Source organism: Thamnophis sirtalis, unplaced genomic scaffold (genome assembly GCF_051295495.1).
Source record: "Thamnophis sirtalis isolate CommonGarterSnake01/CBP01778 unplaced genomic scaffold, rThaSir2_p1.2 scaffold_1, whole genome shotgun sequence".
Classification (NCBI taxonomy): Eukaryota; Metazoa; Chordata; class Lepidosauria; order Squamata; family Natricidae; genus Thamnophis; species Thamnophis sirtalis.
In genome coordinates, this window is record NW_028261381.1 from 61,328,164 (window position 1) to 61,348,885 (window position 20,722).

The window sequence follows — 20,722 nt, forward strand, 5'->3', positions numbered from 1 at the left end:
GCTGCAGGCAATAGCCAAAGATAAATATGAGGCCAAAGAGAGTTTGAGATATTGATTATATGCCATCAAAATGGTATTGGCTCCTAGGGCCCTCATAGATAATTTTTCTCCATTACAATCTATCCCTGACATGCTCTTTCAAGACTCCCAAATGGCACTCTCATTGCCACTGTAACTGAGTTCCCCTGTCTTGTGCTGGTCATCCTCTTCTTTTTCCTTCCATCTTTCCTCTGATACAGTCATAATAACATTCCTTTCTCTGAGAGTCAAGGACATTCTGCCCTGCACCTGGAGGGATGTGACTGGGAGGCATCACCAGTTGGGACGGTGCTTTGATTGGACCATGTGATGGGCATGCGGGTGCTGGGTAGGTGCTTGGACTTTCTTTTGGGTGGGGAAAACCTGGAAGCTTTCAGATTCGGGTTTTTCCAGCTGTGCCAATATGACATCTCTAATAAAATGGAACTTTGAGGAACTTCAAGCCTTGGAGTCTTCTTTGGAGTGTTACTTGGAACCCTGACATCTACATGGCTTAGTGCAGTACTGTCAACCTCCTGGCCCGTGGGCCATATGCGTCATGCATTGGTGTCGTCCGGTTTAGAAAAGGGAGGGGGGAAGTCCCGATATGTCACATGACGCCACCGTGACGATGTGAGTTTGACACCCCTGGCTTAGTGTGTCGTATATAATAAGTTATGGTTTATTTGACAATTTATGATTACAGAAATATGGCTTGGCATGATATATTCACACCCATCTGCAAGTCAGGTCTTAAATACATGACCTGAACTCCTGATGGGTGTTAACTCATCATGCCAAGCCATATTGACGTAATTTACTTATTTAAGAGTTTTCTGTAGCTGCTCATCATATACAGCATAAGCCTAAGAAACTCCCAAGCTGCAATAAAGTAACAATAAATAATAATAAAGAAAACACAATAACCAACCAAAAAGCCTTCGTGGCTCCCCCCAAATGCAATATATCCCCACTTTTCCAGAAAGAAACCTGAGTGCATTTCTGGGCTGCAGCCTCACAGACCCCTAGGCTAGTGGGAAAAGCCATGTTATCGTTTTTCAGAAAGCCAGGAGGGTAGGTATCCCAAAGGGCAGGGTCCACTCTCAAGAAAGCATGCTGTCCTGGCCCTGCTAGGTGACAACATTTAAGGGAAGGGACCTGGAATGTACTGACCCTATCAGGATACCTAATCAAAATGAAAATGTATAGAATGCACCTAGAACATGAAAGTTCTGGGAATAGATGCAGACATGAAGAAAGATAATCTTTTATAGAACAAATGCTTTATTGGATTTCAGATTCCAGTGATTGAGAGGACACAACATTTATAAAATTCTCCATGTTTCACGTTGGAGACAGTATTTAGGGACACGACTGGTGTCCGATATTGTTTATTGACACATTCATGAGTTATGAAGTCATGCTCAGTCAGCATGGTCCAGCAGTAGAAAATGCAATGCTCAAGGCATTTTGGTCCAGGTCCACGATCCCCCAAAGCACACTGCTTCAGCCAAAATTTTGCTACCACTACCTGATACGTTCTGTTGAAGTAGCAAAGCTCATCTCCCATCTCCCACCCTGTCCAGCTTTACATGCAGACTTTACTGGGTTGCTTTGCTTATAAAAGTGGTCTAAATGATACAGCAAATTTGCTAGTTTGGATACCTCAATGGAATGAGAACTGAGTAAAAAATCCAAAAGGAAAATAATTCCCAATTCAATTTATAGGAGAAGTAGTTGGGAAACAACCCTGGAGTGCTTCCAATTGCTCCATTCTTAAGTCCCTCTACTTCCTGATCATTTGACTGAGAATAGTTACTACTGTATTCTGGGATTGGAAAGAATTCCAAAATCCACATCTGCAAGTTTGCTCTATGGTGTTTTACAAGCAACACCATACAGAACTATAGTTCCTCATTCTAAAAAAGTTCCTTAATCCTTACATTACCCACTTGTCAACCACACCTGTTAAATTCTCTTAATTGCATACCATGCAGTTGGAAACCTGAGTGAATTCTGTTGCTCAAAACAGCCAATACGTAGATGAACCAGTGGTTCAAATCAGTAAAAGATCATTTTTGGGTATTAATGGTAACACCCTACCTATGGTGTTGAGGCTGAAGTGAGAGGGAAACTTGAAGCTGTGAGACAAAGCAGCAGTCAAAATCAAAGGACAAAGTAGGAGGTATGATCAATGAACAGATCCAGAATTAGAACTGAGAATAACCCAAAAATGTGAATGGTACTTTGAAAGGGCTTTGATTTTGCTTACAGTAGCACTGTGTTCCTGGCTTCCCATGGTATGATCCTTCTAAGCAGTCTAACCAATTTTCTCGCAACTTGACTCTCCAAAATGTTGAATGGCAAAAAGTTACTGTACTTGGTGCTGAATCAATTTCCCATTGATAAGAAATCCCAGAACTACCTCCTCTTGGCTTCTTAGCTAACCCCTCCAGCTAACTTCTCATAGAATCTCAGCGCTCTAACAAAGGGCTTCCTGTGATCATTCAGATAGCTGCCCTTCATGTACTCTCTCTCTCACACTCACTACCAAGCTGATTTTGGTGTACCCATATTGGCCAGCAGGAAGGCATAGTGGTCAGCTGTGTTGAGGGCTTGCAATAGTGATGATGGGCATTATAGCAGACCCAGCAGTGGTTGGATCTCTGATTCAGGTTAAGAATAGAAAGATGAAATGCTAGTAGCCCAAGAACTCAAGAAAACCATTTGGGATAGGACACCTTCTCTATTACCAGGAAAGCTGGATAGTGAAAGCAAGACTCAAAGGTATTTCCTTGAGAAGTCTGCCCATACTTACTGGTTTACCATATATGAGACAACAACTTGCCCTTGAACTGAATTCATCAGTTCTGGACCTCCATAACCATAGACGGCGAAAACTACGGTAATTTTAAAGAAAAACCCTGTTGAAATAAACTGTTGATACCATAATGATAATCTTCTCTGAAAGAACTTTCTGGAAGGAGCCCCTGTGAGCTGTACATTCTGTATAATTTGTAGTTTCTATTTTTTCTCATCTTCAGATATATTTGCCACTTCTCTTTAAAAACTGTTGCCTGCTGAAAAATCATTTTCATTCAACACATAGCAGGGGAGGGGAAAGCGAATCAGCAAAATAAATAAATAAACGGAACTGTACAATCATTTAGACACGTCCTAAATGTAGCACACACCGCTACCTTGAAAAATCGCTCCAATTACATCAGCCCTCAGTCATCTTTGATTTTCAGGGAGGGCCTTGCTATGATTTGCAAGTTCAGTTAGAGAGCATATGCTGTTCTCTGCAGTTACATCTGCCTTATGGAGTGACCTCTTCTCTAGCCTCAATAATGATATAACCATTGCCTCTTTTAGAATGTATGTTGGTATTCTTCAACTGCTGTTTCTTCATAATCATTGGGTTGTTTATATATGTAGTTATGTTATTATAAATCACAGTGGGGTTTTAAAAATAAACAATATGTAAATACTTAAATGCTACAAAAAAGAGAGATATACTCACAGCATTTCAGCACTTGACCAAGAAGGCAGACAAAAAGATTCCGAAATGGGTTGAGATGAAAACTCCCTGCTGAAGACTGCAATCAGGACAACCCTAAAAAGTCCCATATGGGAGGAAACTACCCTAAATATATTGCTAGTCTTGAGGCAAAGAATATGATCCATTGAAATTTGAGTTCAAATAACTTCAACAATATTCAAATTAAAAACAGAATAACTATATGTTAGCAGAAGTAGGAACAAGTATCAGTGTCAGCATAGGTTTGTAGAATACAAGATGTAAATGGTGAATTGTTTTGTAACTTTGATCTGGACCCAGATCTCTTATTCTAGCTCAAGCGTGTTTTTTAAAAAAAATATATATATATATATACGTCAGGTGTATTAAAACACAGGTATCCAAATTGGCAGGCTAACTTCAGAAGAGTAACTACTAATAATACTAACCAATCTCGTATTTAAGTACAATGACAATAAAGATTATACTTATACTTACTTATACCTAATAATAACAACTCATCTGCACTATAATTAAGAACATGCTTCTGAAACAAAACTCCTCTTTTCTGTTCACCATTTTTTCAAGTTTATTATTTGAATTATTTGCCAAAATGTCAAAGCTTAAACTTCTGATAATGTAATCCTTCAGAGAGGTATGCAAAGAAGAAGAAATAGCATAACTTTCTTACAAAAACAGCAGGCATCCTGCTGTCTTCCATTGTTGTTTAACACATGCAGAGCCAGGATTCTGGGATCAAAACCCTTTTCAAATCAAAATTACAGAGACAGCGTCATGAGGCAAGGTAGAATCTTTTGAATTGAGGACTTGGTTTCTCTGCTGATCTTTGTAAATCCAGAATCAGCAGTCTTCTCTAAATTATTTTATGTCAAGCTCAAAAATCAGTCTATAAATTCCTAAACCATTTTGACTTGGTTAAAACATGAGTCAAATTGTTTATTAACTTGTAGCAATTAACCCTATCAGCTAAGTTTTACCAACTAATCCTATCAGCTAACTAATCACTATGGACTTCTCCATCACAGCAAGAATCCATAAGAGGTCTTAACTAGATGGACAGCGAACTTCAATGCTGTTGTGAAAAAAAGAATTCCTCTTAAAATTTCTGCTGCTATATTTTTGCCTGTTTGATGTGAAATGGTGCAGTAAACTCCTTCATGAAAAAACAAAATTATCTGAAAATTGTTGACAGTTCCAGTTAATAACAGAATAGTTGATCAAATTCCACCTTTTTGTTAAAAAAAATAGGGTTGAGAACATAATAAATCTTTTATGCAGTGCTATCATAGCACTTTATGAAATGAAAATTGGAAAAGAAAAACGTCTGCGACAGTGGCAATAGAGAGACCGAAGAAGCAAAGTAACCCAAGCCTGCCACCCTAAAATAATATTAAAGAATAATAAGGCACAGCAGAGACACCTGCCCATCAGCATTCTTCAGAGGGTCAGCAATTAAGGATGCCAAACTGAAAGCATACTTCTTATCTGGAAGGAGAGGACAAAAAACTATCAACGTATTCTTAATAAATGTACCATTTTTACTAGATGCCCTTTGAAAGAAGATCAGGATGCCAGTAGGAAAAATTCTGGATTACTTTTAGTTTTTGAAATTAGAAACAATTCAAAATAGGTCCAACTTTGATGGCCTCTTTAAGTGGCCTGAGTTACAGAGGATAACATGTCAAACAATAAAGCAGGTGGGCAAGGAATTTGTTATTTTATCAACAATTACATTTGCAGACATTTTAGTAGTTAAATCAGTTTTTTTTAATTTCTTTTTTTAAAACTGAGATTTGTTAAGGCCAAATCTTAACACACAGAGCATGTCCTTGCCTAAAAGGGCTCTGTAATAAGATGGACTGCAATTCAATATCAAATCCCATTAGCAAGTCTGGGATCTCCTGCCAACACAGCCATTTAGGAAATCATCAGCCAGCTACTAATGCCTCCTCCATCCTGAAGTAAAGCCTCAGCATGAATTGCTATTGCTTGCATCCCTTTTCACTGGTTCTCATAGATCCAATGCATTTAGTATTCTCTCCTAGTACAGCTGAATCTCTCAATATCGAACGGTTTTGGAGTTCTGTTTAGACTCATTACTTTTATCTCTTTTAAATATACAATATAAAACAATATGTTATTGTACATTTGAGCAACATTGGCACAAACATCCCATAAGTCAGACATTGTTCTGTTACATTCAAACACCATGAGATGGCTTGATTTTTTTTCAGCTTCAAGAATGTGCAAATGTCTACATAGGTCTAAGAGGCTAGCACCATGGACAGCTCCCAGCCTCTGCTTTAGATGGGAGGCGGTTGAGGGGTGGGGGTAGCAGGATGGAGAGAACAGGTCAAGTGGAGGAGCATTGGAAGAATAGCAGCAGAGCTTCCCCAGCACTTATTTTCAGTGTTGGGAATGAATACACACCTCCCCCCCCCCTTGTGCCAAGATGAAAAGAAAGGAAAATTACAAAAGGCAGGTGACTTGCAGTAAACTGTCTTTTGTGACCATTATCTCTTTTTTTTTTAGAACCACTATGGCAGAGCTCCAACAGCAGGAAGGATAAATACATGCAGGGATTTCTTTAACTGGGGTGGGTGGAGGGGAATAAATTCCCTGTCTGTACTGTGATTCACAGTAGCAGCAGGGAGACCCAAACCATCAGGCGGACAGGTTGGGTTTTCTCAAACAAGGGCATAGCCGCTGTTTTCTCCCGCACTAGTCAGAACCTTACCGATAAATAATGCCTCAGGCTGATCCATTAATATGTCTAGGGATTCTCCCATTTGGAAGAAAGAGAAAAGGACACCCTCCCCCAATATATATATTTAGGGGTATATATATATAGCCCTAAATGTATCCACACTGTCCATGGCAGCTTGCTGTGATAGCAAAGATTGATTCTGCTCATAGATGAAAGATACAATATGGGCCAAACCATCCCATCTTACCTATCCTCAAATCATCTAGTTGCTGCAGTTGTGAAAAGGGCTTGATGTAATTCTGGGTGTGCCCCCCCCCAAATGGAGTGTTGAAAGGGTGGCTGTAGCAAACCTCCTCCATCCCCATACACAGACCAAACCCTACCAAAGGCTTGTGGGGCAGAATGGGAAGCAGTTCCATGATGCTACCTGTACAAAAGAGGATGACTAAGGGCTATGCCCCCCCCCCCGCAGCTCCCCAATCCTGGTTTTAATTCTTCCAGGGGAAGCCCTAGTTGAGTCAAGCCTTTGGGTGAGAAGGGGATGAAGAGGTGAGCTCTTTCTAGAAGGTTGGGGGTGTTGTGGAGCCCCCCCCAAATTTCCTAACGGTCCAAGCTTATAGTCCAGTGTTTGTTGGTGCTGGAGGAGTCCTTTGTGGACACCCCCTCGCCTTCATTCTTGAGGTCCTGGAAGACCTGCGTGAAGAAGTGCGGGTCAGAGTTGATCTGCAACATCTTGGCGCTCAGGCCCTGGATGATGGAGAGGCAGCGGTCCCAAAAGCGCTCCTTGTCACCCTCAACCAGAAAGGGCTTGAGCGGGTAGGAGATTTCATTGCCCATGTAGGAGTAGGCCAGGTAGAGGCAAGTGAGGAAGGAGGCTTGAAGCTCCGCCTGGCTGCCAATCTGGTCGCCTTGCAGCGCTTCGCGACACAGCAGGTACACAAAGACGAGGTTGGCGGGGGTGATGAAGCCTTGGTCCTGCCAGCCCTGGAGCAGGAGCGAGCGATCCACGCTGCGGAACCAGCCGATGAGTTCGCCGGGGCTCAGGTCCTTGAGCCTGTAGCATCGGCGGCACACGAAGTCCCCGAGGCAGCGGAGGAGCTCGCCCGTCGAAGCTTGCACGATCACTCTCCGCGGGGAGCCCGCGGCCGAGCGGTTGCTGGGCAGCGGCGGGGGCGGCGGCGGTTTTCCGTTGTCTTGGACCGAGACGGGCACAGTTGGCACCGGGACAGCCAAGGGACCCTGTTTGGTGCCGTCCGGCTGGGACTTGCGCACGTTCTCGCGGTTGCGTTGTTGCACCAGAGGATCCGAGGCGCCTCCGGAGCCCGGCTTGGGCGTCACCTTCTTCGCGTTCTTCTTCTTTTTGGCAGAGGCGGCCACCAGGCGCTTCCAGGTGAGGGCAGAAATCAAAACGCCGGGCCGCTTCAAGCGGCTCTCGCCTTTGCCGTGAGCTCTGCCCGGAGCCGCCTTCTCGCCGAGCATCCCATGGCTGCCCTTCCCAGACCCGCCGGGCGACAGGGATAGCACTGTACCCATCCTGGAGGCGGCTGCGGCGGGTTCCCCAGTTGCTGCTTTACGGGAAGGTCCTCACAGCTTCTGCCCAGTCGCGCCCCGCACACCGGCCATGGGCAGGGGCGGGACGCAATGGCCGCGCCGGCGCCTTGAGACCCGAAGGGAGCCGCCGCAGCGAAGTCCACCGGGCTGGAGAAAGTAGGGTCAACCGGCGATCAGAAGGAGCGTTCTCCGAAGTCGCCCGCAGCTCCGAGCGAAAGCCGCCCTGGCCCCGCCCCGCCTCTGTACGGGTAGCCAATCCCAAGCCTCTGCTTCTTTTCCCCGGGAGCCAATGGCCGGGAGGCACAGCATTCGCCCCCCCCCCACGCCCGCTCCGATGCCGCTTCCTTTTCTCCAGGGGGGACGCCTCTCTCTTCCGGGGGGCTTCCAAATAAAAATAGAAAAGGGAAGCTCGGCTTTTGCTCAGGCCCCCGTTCCTTCTCAAGCTGTAATTTCATTCATCGGCTCTTAAGGCAAGGGCGTGACCCTACAAGGCTTGGCGGAGGCCACGTTCAGATCTTCCGAAATGGATGCCCCGCGTTATCCCCCACGCCATTGACTGTAACGCGCTGGCACATCCGGGTGGTTAAATAATCTTCATGCCTGGTACAAAATGTCAGACAATTGCGCAGAGCAGTACTTTTCCTAAAGAGCATCTTGGCGTAGCTAGGGCTAGGAAAGGAGGCTTTGGGAAAACCCATAAATAAATATGCCGTGCTGCAGGTCTAGAAGTCGTTAAGCATGCCCCTTGCCCCTCTAAGGAAGGTCCCTATACTTCTAACGCAGGTCTCTCCCCCCCCCTCGCTATAATCCTATAATCCCAATTCAATATAGCGATGTTGTGTTAAGATTCTGACAGTTGAAGTCAAACCAAGGCATCTGTTTTGTGCATCGGGCAGAAAACAATTGAAAAGTTAATCAGCATCTTACAGGTCAGAACACAAATTAGTAAACATAGATACAGCCTTGAGTTTTCCACCTAATCTCTGTCATGAGATTGGTAACTGAAGTCTTTATTAACTGGGAACTCCCAATTCTTCAAGTCAACTCCTAGAGTACCTTCAGTAGGTAAGAAATGAGTAATGCAGAAATAATGCAATGGCCACAAGTTTTTGCTTGGCTTCTAGATGCAGGGTTACATACTAGGGCATGTTCAGACCACATAGCTTAATATGAGGAGAATACTGTGTCCAGAGGCTATTTTGATGCCTCATCCAGGTCATAGGAGCTCTGCAGTAGCAGTGTTAGACAAGCGTGGGAATATATTTGAGACTATTTGCTTTCTTCCAGGTCAGTGTTTCTTCTAGAGGCACCATTTCTGCACCTGGATTGAAATTACCTGAAAAAGGTAATTGGGTGTGGCTAACATATTGATAAATGTCCAGGTCATGGTTGTCCCAAAGATGCTTTTTCAAGAGGCAACTGGACTTTCTTGTTTTTTCTTTGAAACAACATTTTGCTTATCCAAGAAGCTTCTTCAGCTCTGACTGAATGGTGAGGAATGGAAGGATTTATGTTCCTTGCACAGAGCTGGTCATTTGCATTCTTTTAGAGAGTCGCTGAGGCCACTTGGAGATTTATCTGTGTCCTCAGGGTCACCTGAGTAGTGCAATTGGTTGTGGAGCCTTTTTGGAACTGCTGGAAGGAACTGCATATTGGAATGGCATATTGATAGCATTTCAAATCCACCCTGAACTGACAACATATATTTTAAATATAAATCACACTGAAGTTCGTTAGATTCTACAGGACAGTCTTAGAGAATCAAGCAGACATCACTACTCTGTACATAAGGGTGATTACACACACTTGCTTTCATTTCATTTATATTGGTGAATTTCATTTATAATCAATACGATTGATGGTGCATGATGCTAAAAAGTATAGTTCATATGTCAATGAAGAGCCATAAATTGTCAATTGTTTACGTATCAATTGTTAAACTCGGATTATCTCACAAAAGTGTATTTGGGTATCAATGATTCAAAAGATGATTGAGAAGTTCACCGAGATCGATGGGAGCAACCTTCTATATTGATCTAGACATGTTACATATTCATCTTGAAGCAAGTTGCCTGTAGCAGATTATCTGCACAGTGTCTGGCCCTTTCCAAATAGCCAAGTAGCTAATCTCTCAGGATAAATATAATCTTACAGCAAGTTTTAGCTTGCCTTAGATGTTTATCCCAAGCTTCTGCCTTCCATTGGTCAAATCTCCATTTTGCAGTATATTCATCCCATTCTTACTGTACCTACGGTGTTAGTGCCAACATTGATTTGGGATTCAAGTAATAAAGCCTTTATTCTACAATCTCTCAGGATCAGATCCTATCTCAGGGTGACCCAGCACTCTACTTGGTAAGTGGGGAAGAAGGAAGATTATCATTGCCATTTACCAGTTACAATGTTTCACAATGGCCTAAATTAAAGGACCTCATCTCCAGTTTACAGCGTCTAGGAATAAGTTCATAAAAACCATCACATGAGAAAATGAAATGCCAAGAATAGAAAGTTTTATTGGACTAACAAACTGGTGAAGAAATACATCTTCCATATAACTCTTGCTTTGATATTTTTATTTGATGACAAATTAGCAATAGCAATAGCAGTAGACTTATATACCGCTTCATAGGCCTTTCAGGCCTCTCTAAGCGGTTTACAGAGAGTCAGCATATTGCCCCCAACAATCTGGGTCCTCATTTTACCCACCTCGGAAGGATGGAAGGCTGAGTCAACCCTGAGCCGGTGAGATTTGAACCGCTGAACTGCTGATCTAGCAGTAGCCTGCAGTGCTGCATTTAACCACTGCGCCACCTTGGCTCTTCACAAAAAATTCCACAAAAAAGGCATAGAGGACTCCCAATACATATTTTTGTCTACGAAAATATGCATCTCTGTACATTTCCCCCCATTTCTCCTTTGGATCAAGCCAGGAGGTGAGATGCAACATGAGGAAACAAACTTTTCTAAATAGACATTTGCAATGGCTCACAATGATAGGCGATATTACGAAAATAAATCCTGCGTGTGCAAAGGCTTGGACTAGTTTCAAATAGTTGACAAGATTTTAAAAAATATGTCAACATGCATTGATGGCCAAGAAAGACTGGATGACATACCTCAGATCTTTTGATAAGGACAAAGAACGTGGTGGATATGGGGGTGTTTGGGAGCCTTGAACAAGGAGTGGGTCAGAGAGTACCTGGATAACCCAAGATTTGGTTTTACTTGGTTTTACTTACTTTTAAGTTTTAAAAAGTTTATTTTGCAAATAGTATTCAGTCAACAGTTAATTGCCACCACTAATACTGCATCCAGTAGAGCTACACAAGGTTTATTTTAGCCATCCTTGCACAAATAATAGGTGGGATGAATTTATTTTAGGACTGTTCTACTTGAGGCTTTGCTTCTATAATGGAATAATCTTCATTCATTCATTCATTCATTCATTCATTCATTCATTCATTCATGTCAGGGATCAGGCAAGGCAAAGGCTCTTTCTTCTGATATAGGTATAACACTGCTATTTTAACCAGGCTTCTTCCTAAAAGTTCCTTTTAGGAAGATAGAACGGTAGCTTAAATATAGGAAGCTATGCCAATCTCTTCTGTATTTGAAAGGCTGCAGATCTGGATATTCATTTCTCATCTTCTTCCCTTTGATAGAAATGCCAGAAGAGCTCATTCATAAATGCACTAACAGCAGCTGGCAAATAATGTGAATCAATGTACTCCATAAAACAAATAGTGAAATAAGGGGATTGGCCACTGTAGGATAGAATGATGGCTACTAACTGAAGGGTTTAAAAGGGATTTCATAAAAATTGTATGCATCTGAATTCCAGCTCCTGCATAAGAAGGCTTTGTGGCCTCACATTTCTGCTGAACCAAACTTATTTAGATCCAGCCAGGCTGTTCCCCTTCTTCTTATGCTCTCCTAGGATCATTCACCTTTTTACAGGTGTTTTCCCTTTTGGGACTGTGTCCTGCTGATGTTTACTTCAAAGTAAATTGCACCAAAATCAATGGGATTTACTCCTGAATAAACATCCAGAAGCTCCTAATTGCTCTAGCTCTAAAGACAAGATCGGAGAGCAGGAAATATTATCAGATTGGAAACCAGACTTGTAAAAGACAGAAATTACACTACCGACAATGCATTATCTCACACATAGAACATAGTAGGGACAAATTTCGGTGAAATAGTTTCATTTGCAGTAAGTCATAATGCTGCTATCTTTCTTTTCTACAGCAATGCAATACATTCATTCATTCATTTCATATTTGAGGAGTGCATGTATGATGCGATAATATATGCTGGTGAAATATACTGTAAAGTGTAGCAAAAATGAACAGGTATTGGATCTGCATTCAGCTTCAGAATTACTTTGCAATCTCCAAAACCTTCTCTCATCATGCCACTGAAGCTCAGACAAATATTTGCCATTTTCAGGCAGGAAACCAAATAAAAGCCTTGTTTTATGTAGCTTTGGTATAGTTAAAAACCTTGTAGACTCAAACAGAAAAGCTACCCTCCCTTACTTTGCACTATGGTAGATTCTTCAGAATAACAGCTTAAAGTGTGTGTGTGGGGGGGGGCAGCTGCCAGCCAGCACAAAGTTGCCTCCTCCCCCATTAAACAAATAGGATGAGTTGCAGCTCATTATTTAATGATTCTTCAAGCTTGTCAATTTTTTGCCATGTAGATGCTATTACTCTATCATGTATCCCAGGCAGCCTAGCCAATAGGAGGAATTTATGGAAGTTTCATTAGAGCCACCAGATATAGATTGCAAATCTCCATGTGACCATTATATGGAAGCCAATGATTTAGCCTTGTCTCTCTGGTTCCCTCTACTGGCTCTACAGATATATGTACCCCAGATTTGTATCTCTAACATGCATCTGATAGCCTTAAGATAAAAATCCATCATTTAGAGAGTAATAATCCCCGTTTTATGCAATTGCAGGTCCTGCTTGGTTGATGTAATTTGTCAACTACTTTTGCTTGTAAATTGAATTTATGCCAGACTGTCACATCCGGAGCCTTTAGCTCTGACAGATCACTAACTTGATCCCATCAAGGAAAAGGTGGTTACGTTGATTAGGAGGATTCTCTGCTTGGGGCAGAGGTTGTGTGGAACAACCACACTTGAAGGACATCAATCAGATGATGTTTACCTTGTCTGGAACTACTTTCAGATCCTTAGTTTTCTCCCACTTCAATTGCTAAACATAAAAAGGAGTGCATCTGACCTATATGTATTTCTTGTGCCTTAGGAGCAGTACAGAAACTACTGCTTAATATCAAAAACAAGAATCTTCTAATTGCTTGAAATCGGATATGGTTGTGATGACACACAATTTACTGGATCACAGTCCACCAAAAATCCCATTTAGAATTCTATCTATTGTAAGTGTACTGAAGATTTTAGCTGCCATTAGGTCTAATTTGGATAATGCAGTCCACATCAGATGCATGAAATACAGTCGTAAGTTAGGGCTCTCCATGGATTAAAAAGAGACCTGTTAGCCCATTGAGGTAGGCCAGGCAAAAAGCACCCACCATAGGTATTAGGACCATCTTTATTGTAAGGTTAAGAGTAACAGAATCTTGCAAGTCTGAAAATACATTTCCCTCCTCTCAACTGTATGGTCTAAAAATCTAGGGAAGTTCTCTCCTGAGATGCTTGCAATGTCTCCATTGCTTCTGTGGGCTAAGCTGCCTTTTCTCTGTTGCTTGGTTTGTAAGCCCTCCTCCTCCTCCTCCTCCTCCTCCTCCTCCTCCTCCTCCTCCTCCTCCTCCTCCTCCTCCTCCTCCTCCTCGTCTTTCGAAGACTTTTTTCACAGATCACAGACCAAAGGTAGATACTATGTTATATATATTCTAACAACATACAATTTACCTCCATAACTAACAGTCTATCACTTAAATAATGTCGGTGTCACATTTAATGTTGGTGTCACTTTTCTTAATGGTTGCATTCTGTAGAACATTTTATCCCTTGTTTCTCCTTTTACTATTCCCCCTCTGCCTGACCATCCTTTAAGCAACTTTCTCAGCCCCAATCCCATTTTAGTTTTTAGTTTTTTTAAAAAAAAAATGGCTTTAATTTTGATTAAGTTTGGTGGGGCAGATGGTGATTTGAGATAGAGAGAAGGATTCATTCACCCCATTCCATTCCTTTGCTTTTCAAATCACTCTGCTTTTGAGATTAAAAGAACATTTCTTCCTCCCCAAAACTCCCTCCCCCACAAGTCCTTCTTTCTTATTTGGGGAAATTAAGCCTCTGTGTGTGGTGTATTGAATGTGACCACATGATTATGCACTGGATCCATGCTCCCCTGCATTATGTGGAGCGAGGCCTTTTTTCTTGGACTTTGCTTCTGTGCTGCTCCCCCTCCTCCCCTTCCCCTTTTTAGGCTTAGCTAGGAATGTTTGCTAAACAATATTCCTTTTCCCATAAAACCCCACTGTGTAAGCAATGACTTGGAGAGCAAGATCAGTTAGAGCAAGGTTAGTCACAGGGAGGGCAGTGCCAAGGTCTGCTGCTCAAAGGTGGAGCAGAGTGACTATTGAAAAAAGATGTAGTGACATATCCATGTCTGTGTATTCAGTGGTGCTACCTGATGACACCTGAGCAGGAAAAGCTAATTTGTTCTAGATCTCCCACTATCAATGTACAGGGACTAAGCATTAGGTCTACTGTGATCAGCAACCCTACAAATGATCACATCATCTCAGATAGTCCAGTGCACACTTCTTACCTTTCCTTCATGACGTACTGTTGGGGATGGGCTACGGTGGTAATATTTCCAGTAGTGAAGGGCCATGTCACAGGTTGCCCACACTATATAGGGAGATGCTGCCCATGGTTCCCTTGGCAAATGTGGTGATTGCAGCTATGAGCTACATGAATGATATTATACCAAATGGACAGCCAAAGCATGGCTTTATGGTCACCTACAGTGAACTCAATTTGCAAAGGAACAGTTTGTCTGAATCTGCTGCCTTGCTCACTAATGGTATTGGATTGTTTAGAATGGTCCTGGTCTGGAGAAGGCCTGCAACTTCCAAGACAGGAAGAAGGAGGATTTTAGAAGGGGAAACAAAATGGAGAACCGTGAGAATGCTTTTTCTAACTCTATTGTGTAATGAAGAATTCTAAGTTACAACCTACTCTGGATTCTTAAGAACTCAGTAAGAAAGGAACTATCATCAGGAACATTCCAACTGCTCTCACCAGAGCTTTAGTGGACAAGTGTTGCAAGATCACTGGTTATTTCCACTGGAAGGGAAGATCATTGTGGCATTAAACTGGGTAACATCATCGGCACTGAGGTGAAATGTTCATCAGCATTGACAATGTTACTTAATTTGGATAATGAAACATCTGCAAGAAAACAACCAAGTTCAGAGAGCACGAAGGACCCACCGTTCAACCCTGAGTTATAAATATTCTCTTCTATAGATAGTTGTTTGACAGCATCAGTTTGAACTACTCCACCTATCCCAAAACATTTTCAACTACATCTCCTTGTCCCCACATGTGTGCATAAGAGAGTTTGTGCACATGAGTTATCTTCTTTGTGATGAAGCTCTTAAATTCAGAGATGGTCACATTGAACCAACCTTGCCTTTTATTCTTTTCTTAGAAAAGTCCGTGGATGAACTTCCCAAGAGGCTGAGCTCTGAGATTCAGCAGCCTGACTTCACCTGGAATGTTGCAGTAGCTGAAGGTTGACAATCATCTATACTGACAACTTCCCCTAGGAGAGAAACTTCTTGGTTATGGAAGTGGCTCGAGTAGAGAAGAAATGACTACTGTAGGTCAGGATGCTGTTGGATTTTTTTAAATTTTTGGTGCCCTATCTAAGGGGAGGGTGAGAGAAGGATGAGAAAGTAGGTGACCACACACATGCTAATCTGCCTTTTTAGGAACCTGCCTTCACATCCTTTAAAACTTTAATTTGCTGGAACTGGGCATGGCTGGTCTAGTAAAGAGAAGAACCAGGGGTGACATGATAGTGTTCCAATATTTGAGGGGCTGTCACAGAGAGGAAGGAGTCAAGCTATTTTCCAAGGCACCAGAAGGCCAGAGAAGGAATAATGGATGGAAAATGATCAGAGATTCAACCTAGAAATAAGCAGAAATTTTCTGACACTGAGAACAATCAACCAATGGAACAGCTTCGGAGCTTCATCACTGGAAGCTTTTCAAGAAGAGACTACACTGCCAATTGTCAGAAATTGTATAGGGCCTCCTGCTTGAGCAGGGGGTTGGATTAGATGACCTACAAGGTTCCTTCCAACACTGTTATGCTATTCCAACCCTACCCTACCCTTAGTCTTAGTCTTAGTTTTAGTCTTTCTTATTCTTATTCCCAAATTAATGTATCCAAGCTATTTTCAAAACTAGCAGATATTTTCTCATTGATCCTTATGCAAAATTGGTGGTGGTAGGGGTGAGCTTTTGAACTAGATCTATGAAAAAAGAAGCTGGAGGAGAGAATTTGTGATTTGTCACCCTGTTTCCTAGTCAAACCTTTTGGAAAGAGAAAATAAAAGAAGGAAAATATATTTAAAGGGACGGGGAGAGAAAGAGAGGTGGACTAAGAGTTAATTAAAATCCAAGGGGTTTCCCCTTCACAGTACTTTCCATATCTCTTTTCCTCCTTTCCCTTTCAGCTTCTGACCCAGTGCACCGCTGGACTTGGCCAGGTATTTTCCCAAGCTTCATTGACTCAGCAGTTGCTCCAGCATACCACCTACTCATCCAATCTTCTCTACCTTCCCCCCTTTATTCTGACACTGCTCTAACATGTTGCCTGACCCCAACCAAGTCTTCCCAATGTCTTTTCTCCCTCCCCCTTCTTTTATCAGGGACTCAAAAACAAAGTATGTAGACAGTCCACCCACCCACCCAAACATGTTAACACCTTCCTTCTGTCATCCAAAAACTCAAATACAAAGGATGCTCATTTTTATGAGAAGCAGCAACCGCTGTCCAAATTACTTCCCCAAATAATGGACAAACAAGCCTGTTCTTTCAGGGTACTGTCTGGATGAAAATGTTGTCTGTAGTAACCTCTTAACCCAAGTTCTGCTAATCCTAGGATTGATAGAATCATATCTCTAATCTGCAGCCCACAATAATTCCTGCTGAACGAATGCAGATTCATGGGACTTGTGAGATCAAACAAGGGCTTTCTGTGTTAGCATTCAAAGTAGCTTTGGAGCAGGGGGAAGTTTTTGACCTCATTAGAGATGTTCTTGAGTACAGAGGAAAAAACGAGTGCCTGAAGCCAAATAGATGAAGATCTGAGAAAAGTAGGCCCTTGCACTGCTGAGATGGAAAGCAACAGGGAATTCTGGGGGAGAACCAAGCAAAAGGCTTATAGGGGGGAGGAAGGGGGGGGGACTGTTAAAGCCAGCACAGATAAGTCACACTGACTCTTACACAATACCTAGTCAGAGCATCAGAAACATCCAGGGACGTGCAGTCACTAGAGGCAGGGGAGGCAGGGCCTCACCAGTCTCCTGAGGGAAAGAAAGAATTTTAAATAATTTTTTTTAAATAATTAAAGCCAGGGTAGTTGCTACCAGATTCAAAGTCACAGTGGCTTGGTGTCTGCTCTCAGTGTTAACTATGGGAGGAGGCCAGAGAACTCAGGGCCTCTTTTGCCTAAGGAATTGTTCGCCTTTTAAAAGTTAAGGTGGAGTTAACAAGCGAACACTTTCATATGCAAAAGAGGCACTGATTCTCCCGCCTCCTGATCGGGGAGCAGCGAATCATGCCTTATGAGCTTATGTTGAGCACGCTTACGTTGGGCGGACAAGAGGAGAGTTGAGAGAGTTTCCACAGCTGGAAAAGGTGGATCAGACGGAGGTTTTTTTTTTCAAATTTATTGTAATTTAATTTGTAATTTGTAATTTAATAAAAAAATTAATTTTTTATTGTGAGGTTTGTGTGTGTGTGTTTTTTTTTCTTTCTTCACAGCGGTGGGGTCGGAGGCGGCAGGGGGGCGAGGCGGCGGAGCACAGAAGCGGCAGGGATGTTCTCGCTGCTGTGTTTCAACAGGCCAGGCGTCTCGCATTTATGTCCGTCATAAACGCGAGACACCTGGCCTGTTGAACACAGTGGTGGTGGTGGGAGGAATTGGCTGGGTGGGCTGGCTGGGGAGGGGAGACCCTTTTAAAGCCCAGCACCGAGTGGGGAGGAGGAGGAGGAGGAGAGCGGTGAGTCCAGGCTCGGTGCTGGGCTGGCTGCAGGCCGGGGCATCAGGATTGTCCGTATGAGGAGGTGGGGGGAGGCAAGGCGGTGGAATGTGACGGTGGTGAGAAGCATCTCAGATGGAGCCAGGACACCCGGAAGGCAAGCCGGCACTTAAAGGCATGCCGAAGTGCTGGCTTGCCTTCCGGGTGTCCCGGCTCCATCTGAGATGCTTCTCGCCACCGTCACGCTCCACTGCCTTGCCCCCCCCACCTCCTCCAACAAACAATCCTGATGCCCTGGCCTGCAGCCAGCCCAGCACCGAGCGGGGACGAGGAGGAGGAGGAGGAAAAGAGCGGTGAGTCCAGGCTCGGTGCTGGGCTGGCTGCAGGCCGGGGCATCAGGATTGTTTGTCGGAGGAGGCGGGGGGGGGCAAGGCGGTGGAGCACGACGGCGGCGAGAAGCAACACCCCCGCCACTGTGTCTGACAGGCGTCTCGCGTTTATGTCCGCCATAAATGCGAGACACCTGTTGGACACAGTGCCGGGGACGTTGCTTCTCGCCGCTGCTGGGGTCTTGCCTCACCAATGGTAACCGTCACCGCACGTCACTGGAAACATCGCAACTGTTTTCAAGAGCTTTGCCAATAATGGCCGAAGTTGGAAACGCATAAAAGGACTCCTTACCTGGATCTGGCAATTTGGGAGCAACTCCTACCCTTTCCCCAGTAGAGGAAGAAGTGCATGAAAGATGATGGGCCAGAAGGCAGTTCTCAGGCTGTGGCCCTGCCAGAAGCCAGGATGTTATCTAATTGGTTTGGTCTGGTTCACGTGAAGTGATTACAGAAAGACACACCACAAGACAGAATAACTGAGCCAAACCATACATATTTCAATTACAAAGGTCATCCAGTGCTTCAAACCTGTGCTCACGGGGAATGCCAGCTCTTCAAAAGGCTGTAGAGGAAGTACACCGGAATCAGGCCATTTGAATTTCAGGAGACCCAAAAGGCAGGCAGTATGGCAGAGAAGAAGGCACCTTTCCTAGAATTACTCGTATTTCCTTTCCTTCATTTAACTCCCAACATCATGTGATTTTAGTCTTTTATGCACACTGGAGCTGGATGTCTTGTGAGCAATTTTTAAATTGACATTCAGGAGGAGGCTCAAAGGGACTTCATGCACACGCACACACAATGGGTGAAAGAAAAGAGTCTGAGCAAACAGTTAACTTTGCTTGGTGCTTAACATTGAAAATAAGCAAACATCTGTTTTTTTACTGAAGAAGCCTATGCTTCCATTTGAGGAAAATGGGGAATTGGAAGCCACTTAAAGGAGATGACCAGGCTGAGCCCTAAGGAGGGGGTCAAACACATTATAAGTCATGAGTCTTTGCGCTCTTACCTTGAATTCCTTTCTTAACTCCCGCTAATTTCCCTTGACCGTTAGTTGGTCAGGTTCTTGCAATACATCTTTATACTCATTTGAACTGCCTGAATCTTCTTATATCCCAGGCACATGACACCCACTTGGCTCAAGAGGCTGTCATTAACCTTGTTGGCAGAGATGTTATATGTGCACAGTATAAGAGAAGACATTCCATGGAGTCAGTGGCAAAGGTAAAGCTAAACTCTTCATTAATCAGAGTGATTGATCCTGACAATGACAGTGCTAATTTTGACACTGAAATCGTCATCGTCGTCATCGTCGTCGCAAATGTACTTCATTGACCTGCTCCAGACATCTTGGCAAATATATCCCAAATATTCCATCCAAAGTCAAAAATTAAAAGGAGAGAGGCCATTTTCTCTATGCACCTCCTCTTCCAAATTATTGTCAAAACTTAATTTAGAGAACATCCCTGGGCCAAATCAAGCAAGAAGAACATCAGCAAAGGAGAGGGTTTTTTAAAAAATTGATAAGGAAAGGCTTCAAAGAATCTTGTTATCCAGATTGAAACAGAAATTTTGTATAATCCCAATAAGATTTTGCGACTTTATTAGGAAAACAAATTTTCCACTATTGCATGCGTTGCAAAAATATGCCAGATAATTATTTATTCATCGTATCATCACATCATTTTCTAACTGGGGCATCCCTCTGATGTATAGAATCTAAAATGTAAAATCCTCACTAAGAGCCACAGTTGTTAGGGAATTCTGGGAATTAAAGTTCACATATGTGGAGAGTTGTCAGTTTGTGGGTGAACTAAAGTTGCATGTTGTTATATTATTTAATATTTATATGTCGCCAATCATCTTAGAATTGTAGCTATAAGATCACTAAAATCTCTGACTGACTAAACTAACAGAAAGTCTATATGAACAGTAAACATGCTGAAAAAAAATTATACAATCAAAGTCTTCCAAAAGTTAAAGTCTTTAATTAGTTAAAGATTATTAATAAGGGAAATAATCCCCCCACCCCATCTTGGAAGGGAGGGCAGAGCTGAGGGCAGCCACTGAAACATCCCATCTCTCTCCAACAAGCCACAGCTGGACGGATCAAAGGCTGAAGCAATCAGGAACAAGTGTCACTTCTGAATTCATTTCAAAGGAAGCCATTTGTACCTCTGAATCACTGAATACCATTAATTCTCTGAGCTGCCTACAGAGCAATTAGAACATTAAAAAAAGGAAACACAACAACAAAGACAAAAGACAAAAAATAGCTTCAGCAAAAGAAATAATTATAAC

General features: G+C 42.9%; 1 protein-coding gene across 1 annotated transcript; it reads right to left on the minus strand.

The window, feature by feature from the left end:
- Positions 1-6,745: 6,745 nt before the first annotated feature.
- On the minus strand, positions 6,746-8,006 carry CDK5R2 (cyclin dependent kinase 5 regulatory subunit 2). Its single transcript, XM_087713088.1, has one exon. The coding sequence runs from the start codon at positions 7,797-7,799 to the stop codon at positions 6,867-6,869; it is 933 nt and encodes a 310-aa protein (XP_087569214.1). The 5' UTR covers positions 7,800-8,006; the 3' UTR covers positions 6,746-6,866.
- Between the last annotated feature and the right edge of the window lie 12,716 nt (positions 8,007-20,722).

Coding starts and splice junctions, on each gene's coding strand:
- CDK5R2 (XM_087713088.1), bottom strand. CDS start 7,799: ATGGGTACAGTGCTATCCCTGTCGCCCGGCGGGTCTGGGAAGGGCAGC.